At 34.9% G+C, this 14,401-nt stretch overlaps 1 protein-coding gene across 6 annotated transcripts in view; it reads right to left on the reverse strand.

Annotated features, from left to right (window-relative positions):
• The window catches only part of LOC127871494 (DNA repair protein XRCC1-like), a 75,453-nt gene that overhangs the window by 22,450 nt on the left and 38,602 nt on the right, over window positions 1-14,401 (reverse strand). For all 6 annotated transcript variants that reach the window (XR_008045386.1, XR_008045375.1, XR_008045397.1 and 3 more), the window contains exons 10-16: window positions 11,978-12,091; window positions 10,122-10,189; window positions 5,571-5,600; window positions 4,199-4,307; window positions 3,768-3,877; window positions 3,376-3,535; window positions 213-288 (exon numbers count right to left, since the gene is read on the reverse strand). Coding sequence is in view for 3 of the 6 variants with exons in the window: in XM_052414478.1 (XP_052270438.1) it covers window positions 213-288; window positions 3,376-3,535; window positions 3,768-3,877; window positions 4,199-4,307; window positions 5,571-5,600; window positions 10,122-10,189; window positions 11,978-12,091 (667 nt within the window). In the remaining 3 variants the exon portion in view is untranslated. The remainder of the gene's footprint in view (window positions 1-212; window positions 289-3,375; window positions 3,536-3,767; window positions 3,878-4,198; window positions 4,308-5,570; window positions 5,601-10,121; window positions 10,190-11,977; window positions 12,092-14,401) is intronic.

Here is a 14,401-nt window from a genome sequence, read left to right on the forward strand (position 1 = left end):
GAAATAGCAAATTTTGGAATACAATAATTAAACATAACAATTGTACATTTATTCTTTAGAATATATATCACTTATTCAAATATGTTTGTTTCTCTATTAAACATTAAAAAAAACAATTCCAATGGAAACACAACTATTAATTTATTAATAAATCATAGATAAAAGGCTTTCAGAGCATTTATCAGTGACTTGATTACATAAGCAAGACTTACATCATCAAAATTGCTATCCCATTTCTCCGAGCTTACTATATAGTGGACTTTCTCACTCATGTAGTCATCCAGCTCTCTAAAACAGAAAGTGTGTAATCACATAAATAATGTTATCTTTAACCCTTTACCACTTAGATATGTATTTTGACGCATTTGTAGTCACATGTGAAGTTAAATATAATAAAATACCTTACTTACTAAATTCAAGTTTAAAAGGCTTTATTTCCAACATTAAGATACAGATGAGCAGCAAACAGCATAAAACCTGAACAGACTGCGAGTTACTCGCAGACTGTTCTGGTTTTATGCTGTTTGCACATAACCATTTTTCCTTTGCTTCTTATCAAGTTATGGGGAAAGGGTTAAACAGAGAATATCTTACTTGGATTTTAAACTATAATCTCACTTAGTTTAGATTGCCAACATGTCCCATAACTATTTTTTGTCATTCTCATGATATGATTTTAGTGTTTCTATGTTTCAGTCATTTTCTTTCGTTTATTTTCAACTTAAATAATAGGAATAATGGAATGCTAGTTAAGTGTCCACAAAAGATACGTATATATGTTGCAACTTGCACACACAAACCTAAAACACTAACCAGGGCTGTGGAATATGTAAACTTTCATGAAAATATTTTATAACAAGAGCTGTCTCCATAGAATGACATATGCCCCCGATAAACACTTTGATATAAGTTATGAGCATTTTTCGAAACATAAACGCGGACCCTTAGTTCAAGGTCAAGGTCGAAGGGGTCAAAATGTTTGTGCATATGGAAAAGCCTTGTCCATATACACATGCATACCAAATATGAATGTTACATCTGAAGCAACATAGAAGTTAGGAGCATTTTTCGAAACCTTAACTCAAAGTGTGACGGACAGGCAAACAGATGGACAGACGGACAAAGCCATCACAAAATGCCCTCCTTCGGGGGCATAAAAATAATACCCAATTGCATTTACATAAATTATTCAAATAATCATGTTAATGTCAAAAATATCGCGTTTCAATTTACACCGTGACAAATATTTAGAGTGACATTTAGACAAGATCATTTAAATATAATAACCGGCTGAGAAAACGGATACATATTTTTACTAGGCACAAATTTATGTAGGGAAAATTTATCACATAAAATTCATTTTATAATATCTCTGGCTGACACTGATCTTTTGATGGGGCACAACACCTCATTCCCGACAGTGAAGTGGTGGCTACAGATATTCTAGGTATTTTGTTCAGGTTTATTTTGATTATGTCCTTGTATAGGATGCTGTTGTTCATCCAATTTAACGGTAAAGGTATCTGTGGATGCTGTGGTTCATCCAATTTAAAAGTATGTATGGATGCTGTGGTACATCCAATTTAAAAGTATGCGTGGATGCTTTGGTTCATCCAATTTTAACAATAAAGGTATGCCTGGATGCTGTGGTTCATCCAATTTAAGGGTATGGTTGTGGCCTGTGTTTTGGTAACAACCTCAGTGTGTCTGGATGCTGTGGTTCATCCAACAAGTTTAACATGTCACAGTCGATGCAATTTAATGTTATCTCAGCTGGTTGGATTTTAGCGACCTACGATACCTTCAGGTAGTCCCGTAGTGTCGTTAGCCCGCAGCCTTATTATCTCCACTCTGCTTATATATATTAGATGTAAATTTAAATGGGTAAATAAATGTTAGTAATGTTTGATGTGTGACTGAATTTACTTCTTAATAAAATAATAAATCACAATTGTGAAGACTTAAGCTTATAACCTATGGAAAAAATTTGGCTGCAAAAGTTTGTTTTCATAAATATTGATAAGACATCTTAAAACCAACATGACCTTAAATCATCGTTCTCATGAAAGGTAACAACAAGAGCTGTCAGAGGACAGTGAGCTCGACTACTCGAGTGCTTGACAGTATAACGTAAGCCATCATGGGGAAATTGTTCATATTCAATAATTTATTAGATGATCTTTCAAAAATAAAAAAAGGAAAAAAAAATATTTTTTATTTTTTTTTTGGGGGGGGGGGGGGTTGAGAGGGGGTATAATGTGGGGTGTGGGCATTTATAAGACGATCTTTCAAAAATAAAAAAAGGAAAAAAACAAAAACAAAAATTTGGGGGGGGGGGGGATAGGGGGGAAGAGAGGGGTGTATAATGACTTTATTAGTTGATGTTTAAAAAAAAATTGGAGGGTTGTAGGGGGGGGGGGGTAGGGGGTGATAATGTGGGCTGGGGTAATTTATTAGATGATGTTAAAAAAAAAATGGGGGGGGTGGGGGAAGGGATTCTGGGTAGGGGCGTGGGGTATTGTTTGGGTGGAATCCATTGTGGTATTCAGGTAAGTGTTGTTTTGTCAAAGTAATAATAAAATGTGATCATAAATAAAGAAGATATGGCAATTTAAGCAAAACGGTTAATTATCTAAGTGTAAAAGGGCCCATAATTATGTCAAAATGCTTGATACAGGGGTCTGCTCTTATTTATAGGTTGGGGTAATGTTGGTTAACAAGTATGCAACATATAAAAGCAATATGTCAAAGGATATAGGAAATATTTGGGGTAGTACGCAAACTTTAACATAGATTTATCAATAATATGCATATTCTAAGTATAAAAGGGGCAATAATTATGACAAAATGCTTGATAGAGTTGTCTGATCTTGTTTATAGGTTGGGGTGATGTTTGTAAACAAGTATGCAAAATATGAAAGCAATATGTCAAGGGACAATGAAAATAAATGGGGTAGTACGAAAACTTTAACATTTGCTGCATATTCTAAGTGGAAAAGGGGCCATAATTATGACAAAATGCTTGACAGAGTTGTCTGCTCTTGTTTATATGTTGGGGGTCATGTTGGTAAACAAGTATGCAAAATATGAAAGCAATATGTCAAGGGACAAAGAAAATATTTGGGGTAGTACGAAAACTTGAACATTTGCACGCTAACGCAGACGCTCACGCCAACGCCGGGGTGAGTAGGATAGCTCCACTATATATATTTCATATATAATAGTCGAGCTAAAAATGCTTTAACAATATATATGAGTATTATTGCATTGACTGAGCCAATCCCTGCATATTTCTATTCAAAGTTCTGCTAGCCTAATCTCTAAAAAGAAGCAAAGGGTATTTAAGTGAACAAGGGTTGCGACAATGTGTCTAACCCAGCATATGCTGTGATGAATCGTGTCATTAGACGTCTCTCTGCAGAATCCATTGAGCCGTAAATAAAAAAATGTTTGTCAGCGAAGAAGTCTGGCAACTCTGGCAGGCCACTGTCTGCCCCATCAGAATCTGTTTCCATGGCTGCAACCTTGCTTTCAGCTGAAATAAATCATAGAACAGTTTTATATATTAATTCTTAAATTTGCAATTGTCAAGAAATTTACATCCTTTTTCTAAATACTAAAAATAATCACTTTTTATGTAATATTAGTACTACCAGGTAAAACAAATTACTGATATTAGGACAGACATATCAATATATAGTATATTAATTAAAGCACCACTAAATTTCAAGAAAAAAAGTTTTAAGTGAAAATATTCGAGATCTTACCGGGCTCTTCATCAACATCAGTATCTGCATCATACATGTCATCTTCAGCATCTGGCTTTGTTTCTTTCGTCTTTGGGCTGACATGTTTTCCTGCTTCCTTGTCCTTAATCCTATAAATGTACCCAAGGCACCCAAGATAAACCAATAAAACCCAGGGCAAAAAGTAAAATCTTGTTTCCACTTTGCCATCACACATATTTCAAGAAAACGTGTTTTTGGTTACACTGAACTTCAAACATTTAATGCAGTTGTGCTTATATAAATACTACCCGTATGTTAAATAATAAACCTGTGTTTACCAAACCGTACGAGTGACATTTGTATAAAACTATAGTTGTACCAAATATTTATTAAACCACTACAATTCAAAAATGTATATATATATAATAAACATATTTGTATAACCATTAACGATTTTACAATCAACTCACCTCCTAATTTCGTCCTCAGTGTCTTCCCCACTATCACCACCATCACCTCCACCACCATCATCATCATCATCGCTGTCCTTCATCAGAGGGACAGGTGGCGGGGAACTGGCTGCTCGTTAAAATCGAACAAACTCCTCAAATCATTGCAATTACTTACAATTGATTATTAGAGCTAGTAAACAGCACGTGACTTATACCCCTGACATAAACTGTCAGCTATATTTAAGGACAGATAACTCCAAACTGAGTGGATCACTGGGGATGAAAAATAGTCTTTAAAATTGGGCCGTGCTCAGAGAAAAAGGGGTTTTTATGCATGTGCTTAAAGTGTTGTCTCAGATAAGCCTGTGCAGTCAGCACAGGCTAATCAGGGACGACACTTTCTGCTTAAATGATTTTTTTCATTATAAGAAAGTCTCTTCTTAGCAAAAATCCAATTTAGACCGAATGTGTTGTCCCTGATTAGCCTTTGCAGACTGCACAGGCTAATCTGGGACAACACTTTACGCACATCCATTAAACCCCTTTTCCACAGAGTTTAAGTATGAAGTTGAGTATGCTTACAATCCAAAAGATTGGTAGAATTACTCCAATATACCAATGAACTGATAGGGTATAATAAACCATCAACATTAAGATACTGAACCAACTTTAGATACTGGGATTTATATGAGGATCTTTATAATCATGTTGTAACATCTTCAACATAACAAGAACATAAAATGACAGATAAATGAGATAAATGTCAATTACATAGTTAAGACATTGCATAATTATACTTTTGTCTTTTGTTCAATTTACAAACCAAAGAAAAGCAAGACTTTTGCCAAGTAATATATGTCGCCTACCGGCTACACCATTGTCAGAAATTCCAATTTATTTTATTAAATATATTTGTTGCCATAGCAACCAGAATTTTTGACGTAGGAACAAAATGAAATGACGTGCATAATGTCCATATTGCCATCCATCCATGTTTCAAGTTTCATGAAAAAATATGAAGAACTTTTTAAGTTATCACAGGATCCAGAAAACCACCATTTTCAGCAGCATTTCTAGTCTATTTGGTGCCATAGCAACCATAATTTTTGACGTAGGAACAAAATGAAATGACGTGCATAATGTCCATATTGCCATCTATCCATGTTTCAAGTTTCATGAAAAAATATGAAGAACTTTTAAAGTCATCACAGGATCCAGAAAAGTGTGACGGACAGACAGACTGACAGACCATAAGTCCCCTCCGGTGAAACCGGGGGACAAGTAATTCTTCTTCTATGCATATAGATACATACACTAGTATCAAGAAGAACACTACTGAATAAAACTCTGTTGAAAAGTCCATCAGTTACACAAATAACATAAAATTCACCTTTTTTCTTAGGAGTTGGCTTCTTTGGAACTGAAAAAGAAACAACATATACTAGTATATCTTGATACTGAGTAATCAATTTAAACATTTTGTTTATTTTATGTGTGTGTGTTTTTTCCCTTTTGTATATAAGGAAATATCACATATATAAAATTGGCATATGTTATTCACTGTTTTAAACAGTGACAATGACATGAAACTGTTTTATTAAAAATAAATTCCTTTTTCCAGAATTAACAGAGTAAATAGAAAATATCAATGTGCCAGACTCAAAGTTTGTGAGATGATTTTTATTTTAAAGAACATTATGTTATTATTTCCGATATTTTTTTTAACTTATCACATAAATGTAACCAAATCTTGATAAAGCATATTAATACGTGTTATTTTTGCCACAGTATTGATAGCATAAACAATAAATCATAAACTGTATGCTTACAAAATGTTTTGTAGCAATAATAAGTTTTAAATTCATTTCCACATATTTAGGTTTGTTTAAATAACAATAAACAACACACAATTCAATGAGCTCTTGATGAGACGGAACATACCCACATTTATGTTCTCAAATAAAAGGCATGTTCTCACATTTTGAGCTCTTGTAAGCTTAAAAAAGAGGGCCATGATGGCCCTGAATTGCTTACCTGACTAACCAAATACAATCCCAACCCAGATTTCATCAAGATAATCATTGTGACCAAATTTCATAAAGATTAGATGAAAACTGTGACCTCTATTGTCTATACAAGGTTTTTCTATTATTTGACCTAGTGACCTAGTTTTTGACCCCAGGTGACCCAAATACAATCCCAACCCAGATTTCATCAAGATAAACATTCTGATCAAATTTTATAAAGATTGGATGAAAACTGTGACTTATATTGTCTACACAAGGTTTTTTTATTATTTGACCTAGTGACCTAGTTTTTGACCACAAATGACCCAAATACAATCCCAACCCAGACTTTATCAAGATAAACATTCTGACCAAATTTCATAAAGATTGGATGAAAACTGTGACCTCTATTGTCTATACAAGGTTTTTCTATTATTTTACCTAGTGACCTAGTTTTTGACCTAGTGACCTCGTTTTTCACCCCAGATGACCCAAGTACAATCCCAACCAAGATTTCATCAAGATAAACATTCTGACCAAATTTCATAAAAATTGGATGAAAACTGTGACCTCTACTGTCTACACAAACAAATTGTTGACGGTTTTTCTATAATTTGACCTAGTGACCTAGTTTTTGACCTCAGATGACCCAAATACATTCCCAACCCAGATTTTATCAAGATAATCATTCCGACCAAATTTCATAAAGATTGGATGAAAACTGGGACCTCTATAGTCTACCCAAGGTTTTTCTATTATATGACCTAGTGACCTAGTTTTTGACCTCAGATGACCCAAATACATTCCCAAACCAGATAATCATTCTGACCAAATTTCATAAAGATTGGATGAAAACTGCAACCTCTATAGTCTACCCAAGGTTTTTCTATTATTTGACCTAGTTTTTGACCTAGTGACCCAGTTTTTGAACCCAGATGACCCAAATACAATCCCAACCCAGATTTTATTAAGATAAACATTCTAACCAACTTTCATGAAGATTGGATGAAAACTGTGACCTCTACTGTCTACACAAGGTTTTTCTACTTTTTTACCTAGTTTTTGACCTTGTGACCTAGTTTTTGACCCCAGATGACCCAAATACAATCCCAACCCAGATTTTATCAAGATAAACATTCTGACCAAATTTCATAAAGATTGGATGAAAACTGCGACCTTTAACTGACTAATGGGATTGTTTACCCTCGGGACTTCGGTTATAAACCATTGCCCGAGCACACTGCTTAACATAGAACTCTGCGTAAAAAAGCCGAAAACGGCCATAAAATGGACAGCCCCATTTTACTGGGCTGTACCATTGATATAAATAGAAACTTTGCAGTGTTGGTGCGGTGCCTTAATAAAAATCTATTGGTTTAAAAAAATCTAACCTTTATAAGAAGCGTTAAAAAGACGCAGTACTTTACAATGCCTAACGCTGTTAAAAAGCAGCGTTTTTATTGGTTGATGCATTTATAAAATGATGGCGCTGATTGGCCGAAAATTCTTATTAAGGATTGCAAGTAGGTCAATCCGTTTATAAATAGATTTTCCCGCGGCTGACGTTGTACTTTAAGAAAAAGTAAACAATAATAGTTTGTATGCAAAAATTATAAATGAAAGAAAAAGATGATAAATCACAAAAAGAACTTGGACTTGTTTTATAGTTATAAATTACTATTTTTATGTTATGTTACTGTGCTTATTATTAATTATTATCATTAATATGATGTTGTTATTGTATGTTATTGTTTGTTTTGTTTTTTAAGGAGGAGAGAGAGAAAGAATAGCCCAATTTTTATAAGTAAAGATGGTGAAAACACACATACTGTTGTATGTGGCATCATCATTACCAGACCCACTGTTCAGTATATACTGCAATGGGTTTGTTGGAGTCTTTAGACTTTGTGATCTGTGTTTTAAATGTTAGAGTCCAAATAGGACTATTTTAATATAAGTCTTATAGAAAAAGGGATACACAGATGTGTAATATGAGTAATACAATAATAATACTTGAGGATTTTCCAGATCACAAAGTGGTTGAACATTGCCACAATATGTTTACATACATAGTCAAGTACCATTTTTATGTGTATATTGCGACCTCTATTGTCTACACAAGGTTTTTATATTATTTGACCTAGTGACCTAGTTTTTGATCTGGTGACCTAGTTTTGACCCAGGATGACCCAAATATAATCCCAACCCAGATTTCATCAAGATAAACATTCTGACCAACTTTCATAAAGATTGGATGAAAACTGTGAACTCTACTGTCTACACAAGGTTTTTCTATTATTTAACCTAGTTTTTGACCCCAGATGACCCAAATACAATCCTAACCCAGACTTCATCAAGATAAACATTCTGACCAAATTTCATAAAGATTGGATGAAAACTGCAACCTCTATTGTCTACACAAGGTTTTTCTATTATTTGACCTATAATGTGACCTAGTTTTTTACCTAGTGACCTAGTTTTCGACCCCAGATAACCCAAATACAATCCCAACCCAGATTTCATCAAGATAAACATTCTGACCAAATTTCATAAAGATTGGATGAAAACTGTGACCTCTACTGTCTACACAAACAAATTGTTGACGGACACACGCACACACGCACGTACACACGCACACACATACGAACGCCAGACATCACACGGTCACATAAGCTCACCATGTCACTTCGTGACAGGTGAGCTAATAATGATGTAATTTGACCTTTAAACTAGTTTGCCATTTACATTGAGCTGTAAAGTAGACATGTGGTTCTTAACACAGACCTTGATAAAGGTTTTTGAAAATTATGTTAAAAGTATTCTGTTAGTTAGTCATAAAATAGACAAACCATTTTTTGACAAAAACTTGTGAAGTTTTACTGTATGCTTTTGGTCTTTGGCAAGACAATTGAGTAATTCAAACTTTAACCTTAACAATGATTACAAAATGTTTGAATGCATCTTAACATCTATTTTGTAATATTTGTTTGAGATGTAACAGAGACCTAGTCGGTTTGGTATCACACAAACATACATTCCATGAAACAATTTATAAATCTCCTGTTTCTAGATTGTGTTTAAAAACAAACAATTGAAATAAACCAGTACCAGGTTTAACAACAAACACTAACACTAAACCAGTCCAGGTTTAACAACAAACACTAGCACTAAACAAGTGCCAGGTATAACAACAAACACTATAACTAAACCAGTACCAGGTTTAACAACAAACACTAGCACTAAACCAGTGCCAGGTTTAACAACAAACACTAGCACTAAACCAGTACCTGGTTTAACAACAAACACTAGCACTCAATCAGTACCAGGTTTAACAACAAACACTAACAATAAACCAGTACCAGGTTTAACAACAAACACTAGCACTTAACCAGTACCAGGTTTAACAACAAACACTAACACTAAACCAGTGCCAGGTTTAACAACAAACACTAACACTAAACCAGTACCAGGTTTAACAACAAACACTAGCAATAAACCAGTGCCAGGTTTAAAAACAAACATTAGCACTAAACCAGTACCAGGTTTAACAACAAACACTATCACTTAACCAGTACCAGGTTTAACAACAAACACTAACACTAAATCAGTACCAGGTTTAAAAACAAACATTAGCAGTAAACCAGTGCCAGGTTTAACAACAAACACTAACACTAAATCAGTACCAGGTTTAACAACAAACACTAACACTAAACCAGTGCCAGGTTTAACAACAAACACTAACATTAAACCATAGTCAGGTTTAACAACAAACACTAACACTAAACCAGTACCAGGTTTAAAAACAAACATTAGCAGTAAACCATTGCCGGGTTTAACATAAAACACTAACACTAAACCAGTACCAGGTTTAACAACAAGCACTAACACTAAACCAGTGCCAGGTTTAACAACAAACACTAACACTAAACCAGTACCTGGTGTGGTTGTCAGAGGTTCGTCATCAGAAGCTTCATCCGGGGATTCTGCATCACCAATACGATAACTGAAACATGCAGTGAGTGTCACATTGGCCAAAAGATCAAAGTTTATTGCTATATTCTGCTGAGTTAAATTGTTTCCATTTTTGTTTGTTGCTTATGTGTTGGATTGTTGTTGTTTGTGGTTGTTTTGTTGTTATTTTTTTATTGTTTTGGGAATGCATTTCAAACCTTGTAACATACTTTTTTTCACACAAAAAGTCCCAAGACTATTCTTCCTGTTTGATAGTATAACGGAAATTTTCTAGCTGAGACGTGTATAGCTTAAATTGTATTTATTAAACTACTAAAATGTTTCATAGATGGAAACTCTGGTTGTGGAATAAACATAATTAAAAATACTTTTCAGGACAGACACAGTTTATTGGACAACCACATGTACATTCTTTTGAAGGTCTACATTTTCCATTAGATCTGTGTTTCAATTTTCTTTATATCAATATTTAATTGAAGCAATAAAAAAAATCATTTAATCAATCAATACAGAATCAAAGTCATAATTTATCTATACAATAAAACAACCCTAATATTTTGATTTGTCTTAAAAGGCCACACTGAAGTAATCACTACTTCATCAGAGTTCAAGGACCAAAGTGTCTGGGCATTTTGAAAGGTAGTTGAATAAAACAATAACAAAATTGGGTGTTTCAAATTGATGGAGAAATAAACATGTGAATAAAAGTGTTGAAATTTATTGGTATAATAAACTAGTAAGATTGCCTTTCAGATTTCTTAAATAATGTAGAATTTTATTAAAATAAGGCAATTAATTCTAATTACGAGATTTGTGGAATAACTGAAAGATTGAGAAGTGTCAGTGACCTTAAAGTTTTAAATCTTATATCTTATCATTTTGATATATTGTACATTCACTTTTTAAGGTAATTGACATACAATTTCAAGATGAATTTAATTACTGATGAATTTAATTAGTGCATTAGTATTTCCTTTGTTAGTTGATAAAAAAAATGTCTATCCACAAAGAATTGCCTGTTTACACAACCTGTTTTTTAATCTAAAAGGAGAATGGGGATGAACAAATGAAATGCATTTATTTATTATTTCATGCACAGATTTACAACATAAAGCAAACAATTATTGAGGAAAACATGCATTGTGATTTTAATCAAATCACAATTTTGGTGGTTAAAGCCAGCTTGACTTAATAGTTCACCAAAAGAGTGCCAAATGAGCTTCGCGTTTTGGATAAGAATAATTTTTAATTAGTAAAAAATAATAATATCTGTAGGGATAAAATCGGGGAACACTATTTGAAAGTTACCAATTGCTTTGTTTTTGGTCTTTTGCTTTAGTAAAACAAGAATTTAAGTTAAAACAAAACATTATGTGCTCTACTTGAGTATGTTACATTAAAGAGGATTGCTAAATTTGCTTTTAGGCCTAAAGAGCTATTGTGTCCTTATACTCTGCTTTTGCATTGAACTGTTAAGGACTATTATTAGCAGCATAATCATCAAAGATCACAAATAATTTAGATATTACTACCAAAGTTAATTAATCATGGCTATTAATTTTTAACAAAAAACATTCACACAAAAAACAAACTTAAATATTGTAGGATAAATAAAATATTAGGTTAATATCATTCGTTCTTGAATTTTTCCAAAAAGGCTAACAAGGCTCAGCAAGCCTCACATTTCAAACTTTACCTTTACAGTATGCTATTGGAGACAAATGCAAAGTATAATTAGGACTATTTGCTCTCTGTTCAGCAATATAGAAATCTTATTTAGAAAATTCTCTTTTTGATACACTTTTAGCAATGTTTAAACCTTCTCCATGGCAGAAGTTTCCTCTGTTTGTAGCAGTCATTGATCCATTTCTTGTCTACAATGCGTCCCTTGCCTTTCACTTGCTGGTATTTTGGAGTTTTCGCAAAGGCACATCTGAACAAGGGACAAAATTGTCACAAAACCAGGTTTTCATTGTGAAAAAAAAATCTGATAAAGGGAGAAAACTCAAACTGAACTTTTGAAATGACCAAAAAAAATTAACCCCCTTTGTAAGTTTTTTTTTTTTTAAATCTATTTTTAGTCGTGGCGACCTTGACATTGGAGATATTGACCTGATTCTTTCGTGGGACACACCGTCCCATGATGGTGAACAAATGTGCCAAATGATTTTAAAATCTCACAATGAATGACATAGTAATGGCCAGGACAAGCTCATTTATGGCCATTTTTGACCTTTGAACTCAAAGTGTGACCTTGACCTTGGAGATATCGACGTAATTATTTCGCGCGACACACCGTCCAATGATGGTGAACAAATGTGCCAAATGATTTTAAAATCTGACGATGAACGACATAGTTATGGCTCGGACAAGCTCATTTATGGCCATTTTTGATCTTTGAACTCAAAGTGTGACCTTGACCTTGGAGATATCGACGTAATTATTTCGCGCGACACACCGTCCAATGATGGTGAACAAATGTGCCAAATGATTTTTAAATCTGACAATGAACGACATAGTTATGGCCCGGACAAGCTTATTCCGCCAGCCCGCCAGCCAGCCAGCCAGCCCGCCAGCCAGCCAGCCAGCCAGCCCGCCCGCATTCGCCAATCTAATAACCAGTTTTTTCCTTCGGAAAACCTGGTTAAAAATGACACACATCATTAACCCTTTGCATGCTGGGAAATTTGTCGTCTGCTAAAATGTCGTCTGCTGAATTATAAAAATTAGCATTTTCTTCGATTTTTTTCAAACAATACTATCAGAATAGCAAACAGTTTGGATCCTGATGAGACGTCACATTCTGTGGCGTCTCATCTGGATCTAAACTGTTTACAAAGGCCTTAAAAATTTGGTTCCAGCACCGAAAGGGTTAACAATATTGTAGCTTTCATTGGAAAGAATTCTCAAACAGCAGTGGTTTTGCTTGGGCATATCCTGACACTATGTCAACCAATAATATGCCCGTACAAATATTAATTAAAACAAGAGGGCCTAAAAGGTCCAAAGTTGCTCACCTGAGATACAAAGGAACTGACCTGTTTTTTCAGCCAAAGATATCATTAAATCAAATGTTCTAACCAAGTGTCCTGAAGAATGAACTAGCAATTCTACAATGGCGGCTATGTTTTTCAGCAAACCGGAACAAAAATTCACCATGAGCAAAAAATATTATGCTTAAAAAGATTATACCATGTTTGAAGATGATATTATTAAAACTAATTGAGTAAACTAAATTAAGATATGATAAGAACATGACTTAAGTGTACTCAGCAAATGTCAGATTGAATTAAAAATGTGATCAGATGGGTGCACCCCTTCCCCAGTCCCCCCAATATTACCTAAGAGAACTAACATCAGATGTATACACCCCTTCCCCAGTCCCACTGTATTTCCTAAGAGAACTTAAATCAGATGGGTGCACCCCTTCCCCAGTCCCACTGTATTTCCTAAGAGAACTTAAATCAGATGGGTGCACCCTTCCCCAGTCCCACTGTATTTCCTAAGAGAACTTACATCAGATGAGTGCACCCCTTCCCCAGTCCCCACTGTATTTCCTAAGAGAACTTACATCAGATGAGTGCACCCCTTCCCCAGTCCCCACTGTATTTCCTAAGAGAACTTACATCAGATGAGTGCACCCCTTCCCCAGTCCCCACTGTATTTCCTAAGAGAACTTACATCAGATGAGTGCACCCCTTCCCCAGTCCCACTGTATTTCCTAAGAGAACTTACATCAGATGAGTGCACTCCTTCCCCAGTCCCACTGTATTTCCTAAGAGAACTTACATCAGATGAGTGCACCCCTTCCCCAGTCCCCACTGTATTTCCTAAGAGAACTTACATCAGATGAGTGCACCCCTTCCCCAGTCCCACTGTATTTCCTAAGAGAACTTAAATCAGATGGGTGCACCACTTCCCCAGTCCCACTGTATTTCCTAAGAGAACTTACATCAGATGAGTGCACCACTTCCCCAGTCCCACTGTATTTCCTAAGAGAACTAACATCAGATGGGTGCACCACTTCCCCAGTCCCACTGTATTTCCTAAGAGAACTAACATCAGATGAGTGCACCACTTCCCCAGTCCCACTGTATTTCCTAAGAGAACTTACATCAGATGAGTGCACCACTTCCCCAGTCCCACTGTATTTCCTAAGAGAACTAACATCAGATGAGTGCACCCCTTCCCCAGTCCCACTGTATTTCCTAAGAGAACTTAAATCAGATGGGTGCACCCCTTC

Source organism: Dreissena polymorpha, chromosome 1, assembly GCF_020536995.1.
Source record: "Dreissena polymorpha isolate Duluth1 chromosome 1, UMN_Dpol_1.0, whole genome shotgun sequence".
NCBI classification, from domain to species: domain Eukaryota; kingdom Metazoa; phylum Mollusca; class Bivalvia; order Myida; family Dreissenidae; genus Dreissena; species Dreissena polymorpha.